Raw genomic sequence first — 18,279 nt, 5'->3', positions numbered from 1 at the left:
TAGTTGTGAATGAAAGCTATATATGAAACACATTTGTGGGTCAGCGGTATGAGTGGGGTTACCTTAGGCCACTGCCAAATGAAAAGTGTCCGCGTCGGCTACCGTAGCTCAGTGACAACACGGCAAAGTACTTTGATCAGAGGCTCCCTGCGGCTAAGCTGCTAGCTTGGCTCATCAGAAGCTAGCTCTCCGGTTTGTTGTGGGTGCAGACAGTCAGGCTGTGACAGAGACAGTTGACGTGAGTTACTCTCAAAACTATATTTGTTTTTTTTTTCTGGGCCCAAACGTGTGTGACACAGCGTTTCTGTTGACATATGGCAACAAGGGTGGTGGCTGTTGGATTGATTACTAGCTAGCAGCAATCTGGGCTGCGGTTATTCGCTGGAATAGACAGGCAGTGCTAAGCAGTTACCTCAAATGACTTCTTACCCATGTAGTGGTATGCATAAGAAATTAACTACCGCCTTTAAACTACTTGGAGTGATGGTTAGCTAACGGCTGCAGATATTCCGTGTTCTATGTTATTAGCTAGCTAACGAAAGCTAACATGAAGTGTAAAATGTGTTAGGAGCCGCAATTGCGAAATGCTAACGTTAGCTAGCTGACGTTTCATGGTAGGTTAGCTTACGGTAAATGGGTTTCTGTGTAGCTAAGCGACATTTTTTTAATAGATAATATAACTGGCAGCCACTTTAAATTAACTATCATGTAGTTGGCTTATAATGTACGTTTAATTAACATTTGTAACAGGGGTGCTAGCTAGCTATATTGGCAAACGTAAGATAACGTTAGCTTGTAGCTTCAGGAAATAGTTGGAGGCTGTGTGTCAGTAGGGGTGGCACCCTGCCAGATGCTTAATTAGAAAGTATGAGTATTTGAGTTGTGATTTCATTTGTGTGCGGTATTTAACGACATCTTAACTGTTGAGTAAACACATGTATTATATTTAATGTAGTGGAGTCCGTTCGTCTGTCCAGGACTTGAAACTTGTAGAGGACTATGAGGCTGAAGGAGATCCAGAGGACTGCCCACCAGGCGTGGAGTCCAGCCCAGCACCATCCCATCCACCTGGCCTTAGGGACATCAGCGCAACAGCTCGATGCCTCTTTCAACACCACAGCTGCCCTGGAGATATTTGAGGTGGATTTCTCAGACCCAACTCTGGACATGCAGCTCAAAGGGTCATTACCCACCACGAACAGGTAATTTAAAGAGGTGATGCACGAATAAGACACAAGATACCGCCACTGTCCATATCAGCCACTGAGAAGAAAAGACGGGGCTTTTGTGTGTTCCTTTTTGCTTACTGCTTTATTTTGGTACAGCAGCTATCTCAGTTTAACCACAAGCCACAGAAGTCACTATCAACTGTCACAGAAGAAGTTCCTGTGTATATTCTGTGGCTGGTAGTCAGATCTTAGTCAGATCTTAAAGCGGAATATTTTTAAAGGATGTCAGCTGTCAACAAGCAAATTCAACAGACACTTCACCCCTTCAGTTCTGCCTGTTGGCAAAATTTGGTTAAAGTTTGTACTGAAGAAAATGTTTTAGTGCAAGAAAACAAATGTCTGAATAATGAAAACAAAAAGAGCCTCAAAACCTCATCCTTACTCTGACACCTCTCCCTAACATGCAGCAACAAAGCGAACTCTGGTGGGTGGAGGAAGAAAAAATAGATAAACAGATATGATGCAAGTGACAGCAACATTCGGGGGGGGGGGCCCATTGAGCCTAGGCGATGGCTTGCTGTTGCTCTGAACGTAGTTTGGAGGGGGAGCATGTTGAAACTTCGCAGGCGGTTTTTCCAACAAGCGACACATCACTTAGCCTGTTCGCTGACACACAGAGAAGGTTAGGACATTTTTACTGGGCAAAACTGAAACAATCTGATGTTTGCTCATTGGCATTGAACCCAGTTGGGAATAGCTGTCAGCCTTGTGTAGTTTTGGAAAGCATATTTAGTGTTTACTTGAAATACTTTGGGCAGAATGTGAAATAAATCACGGCTGATTCTAAATGAAAACACAAAACTTGCCGCACTTGACTCACCCATCTCATTTATACCTTTTTGTTTTATAAATTATGTTTAATTTTGACCCAAAAGTCAAAGTGTATGATTGTTTTGTAGCAGTATACAGAGGACAGCTTATCTGGCGCACTTTCTCTTGAACCATGCCATTTGTAGTGAATAACTCGCCATACTTTTTCGTCTTTTACAGGTTGCACAGCATCGTATGGCTGAATTTTGGAATGGGAGCAGATGGCACTGGAGGGAGACTGGTCGGTGGCAGTGAAAATGGCACATTAACTGTATATAACCCCGAGGTCATAATGAACTCCGGAACAGATGCAGTTGTGGGACAGTCTGACAAACACACAGGACCCGTCCGAGCACTTGATTTCAACCCTTTTCAGGTAAATGCGATGCTGTGTCATAAGCGAGGATTCATACAGAAGGACTTCTCTTGCCTGTTAGTACGCATTATTAATCCTTCTCAATGTTTCCTCTCCCAGAGTAATCTCCTCGCATCAGGAGCAAATGACTCAGAGATATATATCTGGGATCTGAACAACTTCAGCAGTCCAATGACGCCAGGAGCAAAGACGCAGGTGGGTGTGTGATTGAGAACTCACAGGTTTAATGAAGTTCACACGTCTCTCCCGAGAGATGAGTTGACCTCTTGTTTTGATAGTGTCTGTGTGAAAGCACAAACTTGAAACCACAACTGGGAGCTTCTTGTTTTTTGCCTGTGTAGTTTCATGTCTGTGAGTTAAGACTGAAAGCCACAAAAAAAGTTTTGTATAGGATTTCCCTTTTATGTATTTTGTAAATCCCCTTAGATAATGGGAGTAAGGATGCCTTGTCACATTGACTTGACCAAACAAGCCATTCATTCCCAGTTTGATTTTTACTGAATATCTCGATCCTACATCACTACCAGCAGCTTCCTCTAAAGGCTTATTCAAATAGCTACAGTGTTTGCATGGCTCAAAATATGTAGTATCATCATTTGACTATCTGTTTGTCCCAGGCTCTCGGTCAGGTTTCTTTTGACAGTAACAGCCTTTGTCTCTTGTTCCAGCCTGCTGAAGACATCAGTGTCGTGTCCTGGAACAGGCAGGTCCAGCACATCCTGGCCTCTGCCAACCCCAGTGGGAAAGCAGTCGTGTGGGACCTGAGAAAGAACGAGCCCATCATCAAGATCAGTGACCACAGCAACAGGGTCAGTGGCTTTCATATGATACATAGCGGAGTCCAACGTTACTGCCTGATAAATCACTGAACGTTATTTGGCTCATCTGCCACACTTCAGCGATGTTTTCAGATGATTTAATATTTGTATAAAGTTACTCACAGGCTTTGTGTGTTTGTACATGTCGGCCACTGTACCGCGATCGAGGCAGAGTCTGATTTGTCAAATCGCAGCAAAACAATGGCTCTGTATTAAACTCTCTGATTTGCTTTTTATAGTTTTTATCACTAAGCCATACCCTCTAACTTCTGTTTCGTGGATTAGATTGGATTACTAAAACAAACACATAAAAATGAATGGTTATTGTGTGTAGGGGTGGGCGATATGGCTGAAAAGTATATCACGAGATAGCTGGTTCATATTGATAACAATAATTATCAATAATTTTTTTATAACCTATTTAAATAAGGACCAGGAGAAAATAAATAAATTTTTAACACATTTATTTTAAACTCAATAGCTTTCTTCTGATTCAATCAATCACAGCCATCAGTCAAGGCATGGTATAAAAACTAAAATAAAAAATTAACAATTGTCTCTTAACATCAAGTAAAGCTAGTAAATGCTTTCAGGCAAACATATCTGTAAAGATGTGCAGCTGAACAGAAGACTATGTACACATGAATAAGTGATTGACATAGTGAGGAAAGTGCTATGTAGAAATTAGTGCAAACCTGAGGTCGACTTGTAATGACATGCAACAGCTCTGCACACTGCCTTTGAATCGTCCCCCTCTTGAAGTTGAATCTTTAAATCCTCTCTCTTTCTACAAATCTTTCTTGTATTCTTTCCATATTTCGCCCACTTGTTAGTGAAATAGTTAAAGAACCTCCATTAATTGCGCAATTTAAATGTAAAAAGTCTCATTGACTGAAAAGGAGAGGGGCGGAGGGAGCGGAGCTGTAGAAACATCCTGCAGTCCGGCATGCTATCATGCGTTTAAATAACTTATTAGACGGATATATATAGAGAAAGGCGACGTTTAGAGAACAAGCCCAAATAAGCAACTCCACTTTAGAAACAAGCCCAAAAAACCGCAACCCGCAACTACCAATATTTGTAAGCGACTTTACAAAAAAACAAGCCCAAAGTGGCAGCTAATAAGCAGACCCGGCAACCGTGATGGCGCAACCAAACCTGACTGTTTGCATGACACCGTTGCTAGGTTACCAGGTAGCAAGTGAGTGTGTTCATGCAACCAACCTTGCACAGCCCGACGCCGTGGGTAACTTGCGCGGCTTTCCTCGTGCTTTTTCCCGACAGAATACAGTAACATTATCGAACGTCAATCGACGGCGCATGCATGTTTATCGCGAGACGATATGTTATCGTTTTATCGTCCACCATTAATTGTGTGTAGGAGTTTTCTATCAAAAGATTCCCAATAATTGTTAATCTTGGAAAATATTTTTGGAGTAGGGCTGCACCAAAAATGTTTTCCAAGAGCTGACTCGGCTTCTCTTATTTATACTTTATATATGTTTTGAAGATGCACAACATTACTACTGGGGGATTCATGATTCTCCAAATCCATGATTGGATTTGACTTTTGATTTTAAGATCATGATTCGATTCAATTTTCGATTTTTAAAAACGTTCTAGCACTCAAGGCTATACCTTGACTAGACATGGAGTCCTGATTTATAAAGATCAAGAGATTATTGGTTTTATGTCTTGACATCTGACATTTACATTTTCAAATTCTTCTTTTAGAATACAGGCTACGTGGTATTCATTGTGATATAAACGCTATATTTTTGGGGGAATGTATCCTACCACATTAAAGCCACATGGTCAAATTTAAATAATTTGTTTAAAATATATAAATAACAAAAACTTATTTGACCAGTCAATTGAACAAACTGTTAAACACAAAAACAAAAAAAGAGCTCCAGGACAGCAGAAGGAAACTTTATAACAGCAGCTTGAGTTTCCTTATTTGCAAAAAGCCAGCAGATCCTGGTGCTTTTCCCAGTCAAATCTATTTGTTTATGATGCCTGTCCTGCTGCATTAGTCATGTAGCCTGAGGTGGCGAATGGTTTTCATATGCAGCACAGCACTTTAACACGACAACCTTTAGTTTTTCTGTCGCATTCGTTGTTGCATAACTGACAGATGATGAAAATTAAAAGCCCATTTCAATGCGTTTTTTATATAAAATTGGAATTATGACGCCCCTAATTATTTCTGAGATAATGTTTCTTCAATTTACATTTACCTGTGATAATGAGAAAGATGTTATTCATGCCTGCTGTACAGGACAGTCCAGCACATCTACACTACAGAGCCCCACACTGATGCAGTGAAAACACCAGCTTGATATCAAGTCTCAGATTAAACTCGGTTAAAATGATAATGTTGCGCTGTGTAGAAACCCGTTTTATCATCCCAAATCTCATCTGTTATGTGATTTCAGATGCACTGTTCGGGAATGCTCTGGCACCCTGATGTGGCCACTCAGCTGGTGTTAGCCTCTGAAGATGACCGACTGCCAGTCATCCAGATGTGGGACCTTCGATTTGCCACATCGCCCCTTAAGGTCCTTGAGAACCACACAAGGTGAGGCTTGAACAATCTGTGCTCATTTGATTTTAGTCATGTTGCAGTCTATACTGTATGTAGCTTCTATTGTTTTCTTCCAGGGGAATTCTGTCCATATCCTGGAGCCAGGCTGACTCTGAGCTCCTCCTGAGTAGTGCTAAAGACAACAGGATCCTCTGCTGGAATCCAAACACTGGAGAGGTACATGACATCAGCTGTGGTTCTCTATTACTTGATGATGATGCCAGGGGTTCTCATGTGTCCTTTCCTTCATTTTAGGTGATTTACGAGCTTCCAACAACGAACCAGTGGTGCTTTGATGTCCAGTGGTGCCCCAGGAATCCAGCCCTGCTTTCCACCGCCTCATTTGACGGGAGAATCACCGTGTACTCTGTGATGGGAGGGAGTTTAAAGTCTCAGCAGCAAAGCACAGCTGATAAGGTGATGGCTGTTCTTAATGTCCTGAGATGCTTTGTTTGTCCACAAGATGGTGCTGGTGTGAAGGGATTGACATCAACTCAATGTAACGTTGAATTTGAAAGATAGTACAATGATTGCTTCAGATTATAGAGGTAACTACCTGGAGTTTTGGGTTATGAAATGCCAGAAGAACAGTTAGAAGTGTCCATCACAGTATCACAAAGCACAAATTCACATATTTAAATGTATATTTTTGTCTCACCAACTTTCCAAAACCAAAAGACACTCAGTTTGCTGTCATAGAAGACTACACAGCAGATGTTTCCATTTAAGAAGCTAAAACCAGTGAAAATCTTCTCAAGAGTCGTGCTTGTTATTAACATTTAACATTTTATTCAACAGATATCCTCCTCGTTTGATTCGATGGATCCCTTTGGTACAGGGCAGGTGCTGCCTCCCCTGCAGGTCCCCCAGCCTACATCACAGGACACCATAGTTCCCCCTCTGAAGAAGCCACCTAAGTGGGTGCGCAGGCCAGTGGGGGCTTCCTTTGCTGTGAGTGCAATATTAAAATATTTCATCAGTATATTAAAGGGATAGTTCAGATCTTTTGAAGTGGAGTTTTATGAGGTTTTACTCATTCATAGTCAGTGTATGACATACAGTAGATGGCAGTTGTCATGCCCCTTTGTTGTTGTGTGTTATTGTCCTCAGTTTGGTGGGAAGCTGATAACCTTTGAGAATCCCAAGCTGCCCCCAGTGCAGAGCCCCCAGCCTGTCCCCAGACAAGTGTTTGTGAGCCAGGTTTCCACGGAGACAGAGTTCCTCCAGCGCTCCAGGGAGCTGCAGGCGGCGCTGCAGTCGGGCTCCTTCAACAACTACTGCCAGGCCAAGATTCAGGGTGCCAAGTCGGACGCTGAGCAGGACATATGGAAGTTCCTTCTGGTGGGGCCGTCATGTCCTCTTGATATTGTGACATGATGTGTAGTCTGTCAGTTGGTGTGGTGTTATTTTATTTTATGTCAATTTAATCCTCTGTTTACAGGTAAATTTTGAGGATGAAGCCCGCGTTAAGTTCCTCAGACTTTTGGGTTTCAGCAAAGATGAATTAGAGAAAAAGGTATTCTGCCTCTGATTTATGAACATAGCTGTAAGCTGATATAGATATCAGATATGAATCTACTTGTGTGACTCATATTTTATATCTTAGCTGTAAAAATGTTGTGTTTATTCAGATTTCAAAATGCCTGGGGAAGAGTTTCCAGCCCAACGGACACGGTGTCGATGCCAAAGATCTGGCAGAAAAGATGCAGCGGCTCTCCACCGAGGTCAGCAAGTCTGCACGTATAATGTTTGTCTTCTTTTTTCATACCAAGCCTTGCAGCTCTTGTTTACTGTAAATATTTTCTGTATTTCCAGAGATCTGATGTAGCAACTGCAGTAGGTGATGCAAGGACCTCTGGTTCAGTCTCACCGGCAGACTTCTTTAGTCAGACCCCAAAGGAAAACTCCAACTTCCAGATCCCCGTATCATGTGGTAAAATCCCTCATCTGCAAACACAGTAATTCATTTGTCATGACTTTAAGTGTAACTGCAGTTTGGGTTGATGTGTAACGGCCTTGTCTTCTGCTTCAGATACCGATGGTTTAATAAGCCAGGCGCTGCTGGTCGGTAACTTCGAGGGAGCTGTGGATCTGTGTCTGAACGACGGTCGCTACGCTGAAGCCATCCTGCTGTCCATCAGCGGAGGAGAGGAGCTGCTCAAGAAAACTCAGCAGAAATACTTAAGCAATCAAAAGAACAGCATTTCAATGGTAGAAGGACGTTTGATTCACTGTCGTTTAGTCGGCGCGATCACGGGAGGATTTTAATTCAATTTGTCCTCACCCGCAGCTCATATCGTCAGTGGTGACGCAGAACTGGAGGGACATCGTGCAAAGCTGCGAGCTGGACAACTGGAAGGAGGCTCTCGCCGCTCTGCTGACCTACGCTCACCCTGAGGATTTTGCCCGTCTGTGCGGTAAGCTGCTCACAAGCGGAGGAGCACATCAATCGTGCTGCGACTTGTCTCACTTCAGGCAGTTTGTATAATTTTAGTATAGAGTACTTGTTCTACTTGCTGAATAACATTTTTTGTAAGTAGTTATCCTCCCTGCTCTCGTTCAGCCTTCACTCTGTCTTTGAAGTAAGAGAAAGATAGTTGATTTTTTAGTCTTGTTTTACCGACACTTTGGGGTGGTAGTCAGACCGAGCCACCAACCCAAAGCACTGGTATTTGACGGCCTGGGAATTAGACTCAACAACCAACCGTCTCTCCAGACTTACATACAGCACCTTTGGATAAACGTCTGTTAAGTCACTGTCTATCGCTGAATGCAGTGACACAGTGGGGATTGAGCCTATGAGCTAATGGTGAAATTAGTGCATTATTTGTATATTTTCGTGGGGAAAAATGCTGTGTTAAGTTACAGCTAAAGCAAACACATTTCTTACTGCTGCAGCTTCACATTAAAAGCATTTAACTGGCAAAACACAAGCTGACTTTTATTATCTAGTAGTAACAGGGAAAGCAGTGTGTTTTTCTTTTACTTTAGCACTTAACTGCTATTGTTTATCAAAAATGCATCTACAAAAGACATCGGCCATTCTTGGCTATTTTTGACAGCTGATCAGTTTGAAATATTGCGACAAGAGAGCTGGCTCAAGCTGGAGATATATTTGCTTTTAACAGAGCATGTGCATACACATGATGGCTGCCTCGTATATCCTGTGTACGTTCGGAGCATTGGTTGCGCGCATCCTAAAAGATTAACGAGACCGCAAGATGTAGTATTTATCAGTAGTTACAGTGTTTTCACGATGTGCTTGATTCAGAGGCCTCACATGGCATTTATACTGCAGCTGCTGTCACTTTTTCTGCTGTGATGTGCGATAATCACAGAATTAACAATATATTAACCTCCTCAAGTGTCGCCATGTTTATTGTGAATCTGGAAGTTCTGTACGGTCTAAGTTCTCTGGTGTACCTGTGAAGGAATTTTGTTGTTACAGCCTTTAACTTTGGTCAGTAAAGAAAAATAGTTATGCAAAGGTAACAGTCATTTATCATCAGAAGACCCAAAAGAGGCCTCGAGGTCAGGCTACTTGACCTTTGTTATGAACACACTCCATCTATCGTCTCCCAGTTGTGGCGGAGGGAGTACAGCTGCCCAGATAAGGGTGCCTAGCTGGCTCTGTTGCCATAGCTCCCAAGGTTAAGGGAAAGGGAGATCACCCTATGCCCCAGGCTCATCAAACAAGAGTCTCTTTTTAGGTGTGTGCATTTTTTAAAAGAGACGGTTGAGGTGATTGAGACCAAGCCAGGTGACATGCTTGCTGTTCAAAGTCAATAACCAACAGAAACTTCACAAAGCCACAGAGTAACTCGCAAGGAAGTACTGTTTGCATAAATGCAAGAACTGGACAAGTTCTTCAACAGTATCTTCCAGCAACACGCATAGTACATAGGCTAGTATGTGAACAATTGCGTTCACGACGTCTATGTGAACACGTGGTTGAAAAGCAAGTTTATCTCCAGCCTTAGATGAAGTGAAGTCTTCAAGAATGCCACTTAAATATTTTTTAATTGTGTAACTCTTCTGTGTAGATACCCTCGGAGGTCGGTTGGAGCAGGAGAAGACAGAGAAGCGCTGCCTGCAGGCCTGTCTGTGTTACATCTGCTCTGGGAACATTGAGAAGCTGGTGGAGTGCTGGGCCCTGCATAGAGACTGCTCCTCCCCTCTTGGTCTAGAGGTATCCTCTTTGTAAAGGGGTTTTCTCTTTGCATGAACACAATACTACACTGCTGCACCATGCACAAAAGCAAATGTTAAATATGTGTAGTCTTATTTTTATGTGCTACAACATCTGAAAATGATCAACAAGTAGAGTAGAACAGTAACCAAGGTGACATGTTGTGGTAATTACGGATTTGTGCTTTGCCAAGACATCTCACGTGTACCAGAAGGTTCCCACTGATATATGATGAATTCAATATGGCTGCAAGTACTGACACGCATAATTGTTGTAGCAGTTTGAGCATTTTTTCATGTGCTGCACACACTGTGCAACGTGCCATCGTAGCCTAAAGGTAAGAGCAGTGAAGAACGCAGCAGCTGCAGTGTTGTGTGTCTGTGTATTTTCCAGGATCTGGTTGAAAAAGTCATGATGCTTCGCAAGTCAATCGAACGCCTCCGCAACAGCGAGGTGGCGGTCCAGAGCCCCATCCTGGCCGAGAAGCTAACCTGCTATGCGGGCATACTGGCTGCAGAGGGCAGTCTGGCCACTGCCATGACCTACCTGCCTGAGAACACAGACCAAGTAAGAGGCATAACGGTAACCTGATTTCAGAATCAAACACTGATGATTTCCTGATAAATACCTTTGTCTGTATTTGTGCAATGTTGCCTCTTCAGCCTGGGATCAAGATGCTGAGAGACAGGCTGTTCCACGCTCAGGAAGAGGCTGCAGTCACACAGCAGCCTCAGAACTCCTTCAACAGAGTCAGTGTGTCCACAGCCAAACCCACTCCTGCTGCTCAGGCTGCTGCACCAAAAGCACAAATTATGGTATGGATGCTTTCCCCAGAGACTAGAAACTACCAACAACACAGGACACACTGCGTTTTGTTGTCAACAGACACTTTGATTGCTCCATTGTCATCATCATTTCCACTACTGGGGATAGGAACTGCAAACACTTTACACTGATACTCTTTGGTAACTGGGAATAGCTTTCCCCAGTTGCCATACCAAAAGGGCTATCCTCTTCCTGTTTGTAATGCAAGGGGTGATTCACTTCCTTAGTGCTTATGAGCCTTCATAATCCCAGGAGATTGTAACTAGAGGTAGACAGAATTGCACAGTGCAAGTGAGGCCTACAGGAAACCAATCTAACAGCCATCTATTTTCACTTTAAATCATTCCTGTATTTTGCGAGGTTACCTTTCCCATGTTATTGTGGATGCTTTCTCTAATTTATAGTGTTATTTTCCCCCAACTTCAGAGTCAGTACCAGCCCTCTGCTCCCCCCCAGGCTGCCCAACCGCAACCTCCTGTGCCGTCTTTTTTCAACCCACAAGCTCCAACCAACACTGGGCCTGGTCTGCCACCTTCCTCTCACGTACTGCCGCCCAGTACGACCCGCCCTACCTTGAGGCCTTCCTACCCCCAACACCCTGCTCCGGCTCCAGGTTTGACGCTGACTGTTTGTCTTCTACTTTCAGATATGATTTAATTTGATGTAGCCTAATTGAACGTGTCCTTCCCCAGGTTTTCTCCCTCATCAGCCATTCCAGCCTCAGCCCATGCCCATCGGCGGACCCTCAGGCTTCCCTCCTCCAGGTCCTTCTATGCCAGCTGCTAACTTATCAGGGCCGTCACTACCGCCTCCGTCGTCCAACCCCGGAGGCCTGACCCCCATGCCCAGCCCCGGGGTGCCACCAACAAGCTTCATGCCGTCTACCTCTTTACCCTCAGGCCCCATGGCGCCCAGCTCCCAACCTGGAGCTCCTGTTCCCATGTACCCAGGGGGGCTCCACAACCAGGGGCATGCACCCCCTATGGCATCTGGTCCCTTTGCCCCTCTTGGATCAGGGTACCCACAGGGAGGCCCCGGAGCTCCTGCTGTAAAGCCCTACGCGGGCCCTGCTGTTGCTCCTCCTCCTGCAGGTACATGTCATGTTGGTCACTTTGAAACAGATCAGATGTTGACAGCAATCTGTTGCTGATATTACTGAATCCTATTCAGCTGTCCACCCTCGTTTGACTTGCAGGATTCTTTCCCTGGCTGTGTCACCAGTCTGATCATCAAGGTGACAGTTGGGGTTGGATATGGAATAAGAGTGTATCAACAAATACACTAGAGTGACCAGAAAAACACCAAAAATACATCCATGCATTACTTTTGTATCAGACTGCACTCAGCTGTTCAAGGTGTCCTTTGTATTTCTGGTCACTCAGTGTAGTTTGGGTGGTGTTTGCGTCTGCTGCTGTATGGTTGAGGGAATAGTGATGACTTAATTCATTTGTTTAGGTGTCAGCTTGAAGCATAATAAAATAAAACACAGTTTCCAGGATAAAATCAAGATACTGTAGGTTTAATTTTGGGTCATATAGTGTGAGCTCTTTTAGTAATAACATCCTCATATATTAATATTGAAGACATTTTACAACATTTTCAGTTTATACACATGAGCTCAAAAAGATAAACGTATATAAGATGCTTTTGATTATTCAGCATAGGGATATTGCTGCTGCTGAGTGATTTTGTGGATGATGCTGGAACATTTGCCCATATCTGCAGTTTTGTTTCTGCATAAACTGCTGAAATCTTTGGCTTAATGACATGTTTTTGGAGATTCAGACTAACCCTTGGCTCAAACTGATTGTCCTGTGTAGATGATCTTTGACTGCTTGAGTGTGGCCTGTGATAAAAATGCAACTATTTAATTCACATTCTCACTTGTCTTCTGATTTAGGACCCCAAGAAGGCTGGAATGACCCACCAGCTGTACGAGGTGGACCCAGGAAGAAGAAGGTACTTGTATTTACCACTATCACTTGTCTTTTAGGTCAGTTTTGTTCAGTCTGGGCAATATTTCCTTTAAAAATATCATAATTTAGAATAATGTTCTTTCATGTAGTTTTTCCAGTATACAACTAATGCTTTTAGCACAAATGGAGTTCTTTACTTGTTATCTGCACAACAGCAACAGAGAAACAGTTGTTGGCAACGAAAATCTAAAGTCTAAGGCTCCCTCCAACAATTCTTATTAAATATGTATTAAAAAGAAAAAGACGAACAAGCAAGTAAAAACAAAATGAGAGTCTAAACTGAAAATGTTTCAAGTCAAAATAAAGAATACAATATAAGATACGTAAAATATAAAATAAGTAATTTAAATTGGACTCCGAGCCCTCCGAGCTAATGCCTGCTAACTGTGCTAACAGATAAGAAATATTTAGTTGCTGTGAGCTGTACGTTTTTTATTTCTAAGCAGAAAGAAGATGATTACATTACTTTGGCAACTGATCAGGCAAAGCCTCTGCTTCTCCCTGCAGCTGCCTCTGTCTCACTTTGGATGCTCTCAGACCTAGAGTCGTCTTGCTTTGGTCTGAATCAGGGACTAATTTTGTGACAAAGTTGCATAATTGCCTAGAGTTGGTTCGTGTTCTCACGGCAGCATTTACAAGCAGACCAGAACAAATGCCTTGTGCGAGAAAGCTGCTCTTGATTGGTCAGAATTTCCACGCGGGAAAAATCCAGGAAGTAAACAAAATGTTGAAGAAGAGTACACTTGCAAGATAAATGTGACACTTTCTAATGTCACAGTGGAGGGACAACTATGCAGGTTGATTTTAGCGCTGCTCATCGTGGACTATATTGCTGTCATTGTTCATTTTAGTCAAACCATACAGTTTGAAAACGAGGCGCGGCTCCAACTAGAAAACGACGTTTTGATGCATTGGATGTGCTGAATGTGCATATTAAGGCAGTACAGGAGGAGGTGCACATTAATAATCCTCCAGGACTGTAACATGCTCATGTTTAACACAAACAATGTGTCATGTGACTGCAGTTGGTTCAGATCGAGGTCGGAACACGTTCTCACCACAAACGAACCGCACCAGAGTTCGTTTGTAACCAGACTGAGACCACCCCTTTAAGAAGGTCTCGGCCACTTGAGTGTAATTGTTGTGTTCACACCTGCCCAAACGAACCGCACTTAGGGGGCAAATGAACTTGTTTTAAGTCGAAATACCCCTTGGGTACAGGCACACTGTTTGGGAATCCATGCTCTAAGATGTGTGGCATGCATAGTAGAGTGCTGTGTAGTAGTACTGGGCAAAGTAAATAATTCAACCCATCAAGAGCTCAGTTCAATAATTTATTAATGTATTGTTCATTCTTAAAGCTGCACTGATGAATATTTAATTCATAACAATGAGTTAAATGACTAGATGTAATTTGAAAGGAGTCGTCCAGAGTGACAAACCCTCAGAGAATTACCACTCAGCGCTCATTAACCTAATTTCCAGTAGCAGAGGACGGGTGTTTTCAGTAAACACGCGCTGATAAACCTGCCACCTGTTTAACCCCAAGAAGCAGATAAACAAACTTTGAAATTAGAACATCCAGTCTGGTTGTCATGGAGTTCCTCCACCTTTAAAGTGGCCAAAAAAAAAAAAAATGTAGCTCAGTTTCCTTCCTCTCACTTACTGGTTGTCTCTTACCGTGTGTTCTTAGGTCCCTGACAACTACACTCCACCCGCCCCCATCACCGCCCCTGTGATGGGATTCCCTGTGGAGGCCCCTCAGCCCCACGACCACGCCCAAGTTCCTCCTGGAGCCCCCCAGGAGCCCAGCGTGCAGGTTGGTGTGTGTGACAAGGGGCTGTTATCTGAACTCTCACATGGCAAACACGCCAACACCTTGCGTTTGTGTCCTTGTTTTCCTCAGCTTCTTCAGCAGCTGCCAGCAGAGAGGGTGGAGCAGAAAGAAATCCCCGCTGAACACATGGTCCTCAAATCCACCTTTGACAGCCTGGTGCAGCGCTGCCAGCTCGCAGCGGGAGACCCAGTAAGTCTCACAGTGTGTGTGTGTGTTTTTTGTTTTTGTGATAAAGCTCGTATTGATTTAAGGAAAAAAGTTTGGGTTTTATTGTTTATAAAATGACCACAAATATTTACTTTTCAGCAAACAAAAAGGAAACTTGATGACGCAGCCAAACGTTTGGGATACCTGTATGACAAGCTGAGAGAGCAGTCGGTAAGGAATTAATACACGCACATGAGGTTATCCTCAAAGAAAACCCCAAAAGGTTGGACAAGCCTCTCCTAACCATTTACCTGGGCTACATGACACATTTGTGATTTAATTCACATCCTCTTTTCTAATAAAAACAAAACCCTTAAAGATAAAATCCTTCAGACAATTCAGAGCATCCAGAAAATTAATATCTAATCTTAACTTTTAAGAACACAAACACACACAACAAGGTGTGTGTGACTTCACAAGCTACCCAGCAATGCATTTAATTCACCGAAGACCTTCTGCTGTCTTTGCGTCATCAGTGAATTCATTACTGCTATATTTTAACCTCACTTGCAGTAAACAAAGGTGTCCCACAGGGATCTATTTTAGCTCCTCTCTTATTTTCTGTTTTATAAAGGACTTAGCTCATGGAAGAAATCCAACTAAGATACGTGTGTACAAGGATAACACAATCAGTGGTGAAAAGTAATTAAGTACTGTACTCAATTACAGTTTTCATGTACTTGAGTATTTCCATTTGATGCTACTTAATTCTTCTAAAAGACTACATCTCAGAGGGAAATATTGTACTTTTTACTCCACTACATACAAACAAACATGGCTGAAAGCGAAATTATTACCAACTGTGGTGGCTCCAAAAAGAGGAGCAGCTTCAGTAGTGTGGAATAAACTGTGGCATCCTGAATGTTTTATGAACAGTTTCAGTCCATATTTGATGACATTCAGCCTCTCAAAAACAACTTTTTCACTGCTGTCACACTGTATATTATACAATGGCGATGTGATTTACATGCATAAAGCCTCATGCCTGCTTAAAAACTGGATTCTGTTTGTAGCAAAACATAATGCAGCGTGATAAACAGGCTCATCATTGCATTTTAAACAAATCTATGGGATGGCCCTCCCTGTACGAGTGGAGAAAAACACACCTTGCTGTTTATTGTCAGGTTAACTGTCCACTTCTATCTCCAGCCTTGTATCCTTTCATACCAGCAGCTACAGCTCTGTATCTACACATCAGATAACTTTAAAATGTCCCCAGGGTGCACTCAGAGCTTGGCAACATTGCCTTCTCTCTTTCTGCACCCTGGGCATGGTATGAGCTGCATATTCCATTACGTTAGAGATCCTCCCTTCTTTGAATACCTTTAAAGGTCTTTTACAAACCGCCCTAACGGAAACTTGTTGCTGTTCGACATAATCCTTGACTTAGGTGGAATGGGTCATGATATCACTGGGACAGCCTGTACGCCTCTCTTCTTCTACTGTTTCCCTTGTGTTAGTTTTATGTGTTTTATCTGTTTCTAGCATGTGAAATTGATTCTTAGTGAAACAGCTTATGGGTTCTTCATGCTCAGTGCTGTGTATGTATATGGACAGAGCCTTCTGTTCGTACTCATGTCAACCATATTTGTGCATGTTTCCTAAAAGCTTACAGATATGCTGTATAGACGAAATGGATCAGTACCATCGGAATTTGTGGGGCCAGTGTGGCATAGTTAAGCGACACACGACTGTAAGACAAGACAAAGACATTTTAAAGATGGCAGAACAGAACAAATAGCTGATCGAGTGGCTAATGGGCATGTAGCTACTTGCATGTTTCAGATGATACGTCATATTTGTCGTCGACCAATGAAGATGAGTTTACATATCACCTTGGGTTCGTCCTTCACCTTCTCAAAATGATGCCACACTTTGGATTTCCTGCCTGACATGTTATTAACTAGCCTGTGGAATAACTGCAGGTACCACCCCTGGAAATTAACGTGTTCTGCGACTAAGCGACCAATGAAATCTTGCCGACTAACACCCTCTCTGGCTGACTAACGTTTCGTCGACTACCAGGGGGCAGCCCTAGGAACCACATACTAACGTGTAACCTTGTTTATCTGCCGACCTCCAGCTCTCTCACAACATCCTGAACGGGCTCCACGAGATCAGCCGCTGTGTGGCGAGCCAGAACTACCAGCGGGGCCTGGAGGTCCACACCCAGGTGGTAAGCAGCAGCAACTTCAGCGAGATCTCCGCCTTCATGCCGATCCTCAAAGTGGTCATGACCATCGCCAACAAGCTGGGCGTCTAACCTCCCCCTCCTCCCCTCCAGCAGGGGGCAGCAGCACCAACCAGACTTCAGTGTTATCATAATGTTATATATGTATTTATTTCTTTTTGACCTGATGACGTGCTTTGATAATGAGAATAATAACTGATGATATTGCAGATTGTGGTCTTCATCACTCCATACATATTCCTTCCTGGAGGCTGAGTTTGGGGCAGTGAGGTGGGGTTTTGTAGTCGATGTTGCCGTGGTAATTTTACGATAAAATGAATGTACTCTGAAAGTTGTGATTCTGTGTAAATTCAACAGTTGATGTAAAATACAAAGTTTGAATCAAGGCAGTGTTTGTACGAGTAGTTACATTTTCATAGTCGCCATGACACTCTACACCCGTGTGTGTTCTCTGATAATCTCTGATTGAACTCAAGCAGTGCTTTAACTGCAGAAATGAAAAACATCTCGGTCGAGAATAAAAATTCGGGTTGCACTTAAACCATCCTGCTGGTGTAGTTTGTACGAGGGAGGAAACACACCATGTTCTTTTTACTGTGTGTCATTTCAAGCATCAGAGAAACACTGTAACATAAATACTGATTGTTCTCCGCACCTGCTGTAACAGATTGTGTTCAGTTGATTGTGCCATGATGGGCGTTTGGGCCAAAGCACTGCAGAAGAATGCCATACAGTCATCGTCAAGTTGCTATTTGTTTAAACTCGTCTCCATTTTGTGTTAACCAGGCTCTCTTAGCACTGTTACTTCCTGATAGCTTGTGTTTGAATGACTTTGACCTGCTTCAGTGTGCATGTTTCCCCCGCTGAGTTCACACCACGGCAGCTCATAAACAAAACTCACATTAATTTATAATGAACTGCAGATGACATCCATGCTTTTACTCATCTTCCTACCCAGGCTGCGTCTTATCTTTTGTAACTCAGAATTACTTTTTTTTTAATGGTATTTGTTTTAGATTAGACCATAAATGAACATAACTGACCTGACAGATGAACACATGATATCGTGAGGTTTGAAGCTGGACATAAAGCTGGATAGTTTGGTGTATCATGGCAGCAGAAGGCAGTAAAGTGCCTCTGTGCTCATTTTGGTTGCACAGATATTTATACAATCCATGTTGCTTACTTTACTCATTTCGGTATCTTTTTCAAATAAAACTTCACTTCAAAGGTT

General features: G+C 42.9%; 1 protein-coding gene across 3 annotated transcripts; it reads left to right on the top strand.

Moving 5' to 3' along the window:
• Positions 1-102: 102 nt before the first annotated feature.
• sec31b (SEC31 homolog B, COPII coat complex component) lies at positions 103-18,279 on the top strand. 3 transcript variants are annotated; one of them, XM_033611733.2, is made up of 25 exons: positions 103-238; positions 956-1,202; positions 2,220-2,415; positions 2,515-2,610; positions 3,084-3,224; positions 5,672-5,814; positions 5,898-5,997; positions 6,076-6,237; positions 6,619-6,771; positions 6,931-7,161; positions 7,262-7,336; positions 7,452-7,544; positions 7,636-7,753; positions 7,853-8,031; positions 8,111-8,237; positions 9,864-10,009; positions 10,403-10,576; positions 10,672-10,824; positions 11,261-11,447; positions 11,527-11,925; positions 12,735-12,793; positions 14,504-14,629; positions 14,717-14,836; positions 14,954-15,025; positions 16,938-18,279. In XM_033611733.2, exons 2-25 carry the CDS (start codon positions 1,000-1,002, stop codon positions 17,115-17,117), a joined length of 3,633 nt encoding a protein of 1,210 aa, XP_033467624.2. In that variant the 5' UTR covers positions 103-238; positions 956-999; the 3' UTR covers positions 17,118-18,279. The 3 variants fall into 3 exon arrangements, with proteins under 3 accessions (XP_033467624.2, XP_033467620.2, XP_078019570.1); XM_033611729.2 differs by having other exon boundaries at positions 14,504-14,836; XM_078163444.1 differs by lacking the exons at positions 12,735-12,793; positions 14,504-14,629; positions 14,717-14,836; positions 14,954-15,025; positions 16,938-18,279 and adding an exon at positions 12,030-12,153.

Source organism: Epinephelus lanceolatus, chromosome 21 (assembly GCF_041903045.1).
Source record: "Epinephelus lanceolatus isolate andai-2023 chromosome 21, ASM4190304v1, whole genome shotgun sequence".
Classification (NCBI taxonomy): Eukaryota; Metazoa; Chordata; class Actinopteri; order Perciformes; family Serranidae; genus Epinephelus; species Epinephelus lanceolatus.
This window is presented reverse-complemented; position numbering and strand designations above follow the sequence as displayed.

Bases quoted from the DNA above. Each gene is read 5' to 3' on its own strand.
- sec31b (XM_033611729.2), top strand. From the start codon at position 1,000: ATGAGGCTGAAGGAGATCCAGAGGACTGCCCACCAGGCGTGGAGTCCA. The intron at 11,926-12,734 runs GTACATGTCATG...CTTCTGATTTAG, and splicing joins TGTTGCTCCTCCTCCTGCAG to GACCCCAAGAAGGCTGGAAT. The intron at 12,794-14,503 runs GTACTTGTATTT...GTGTGTTCTTAG, and splicing joins GTGGACCCAGGAAGAAGAAG to GTCCCTGACAACTACACTCC.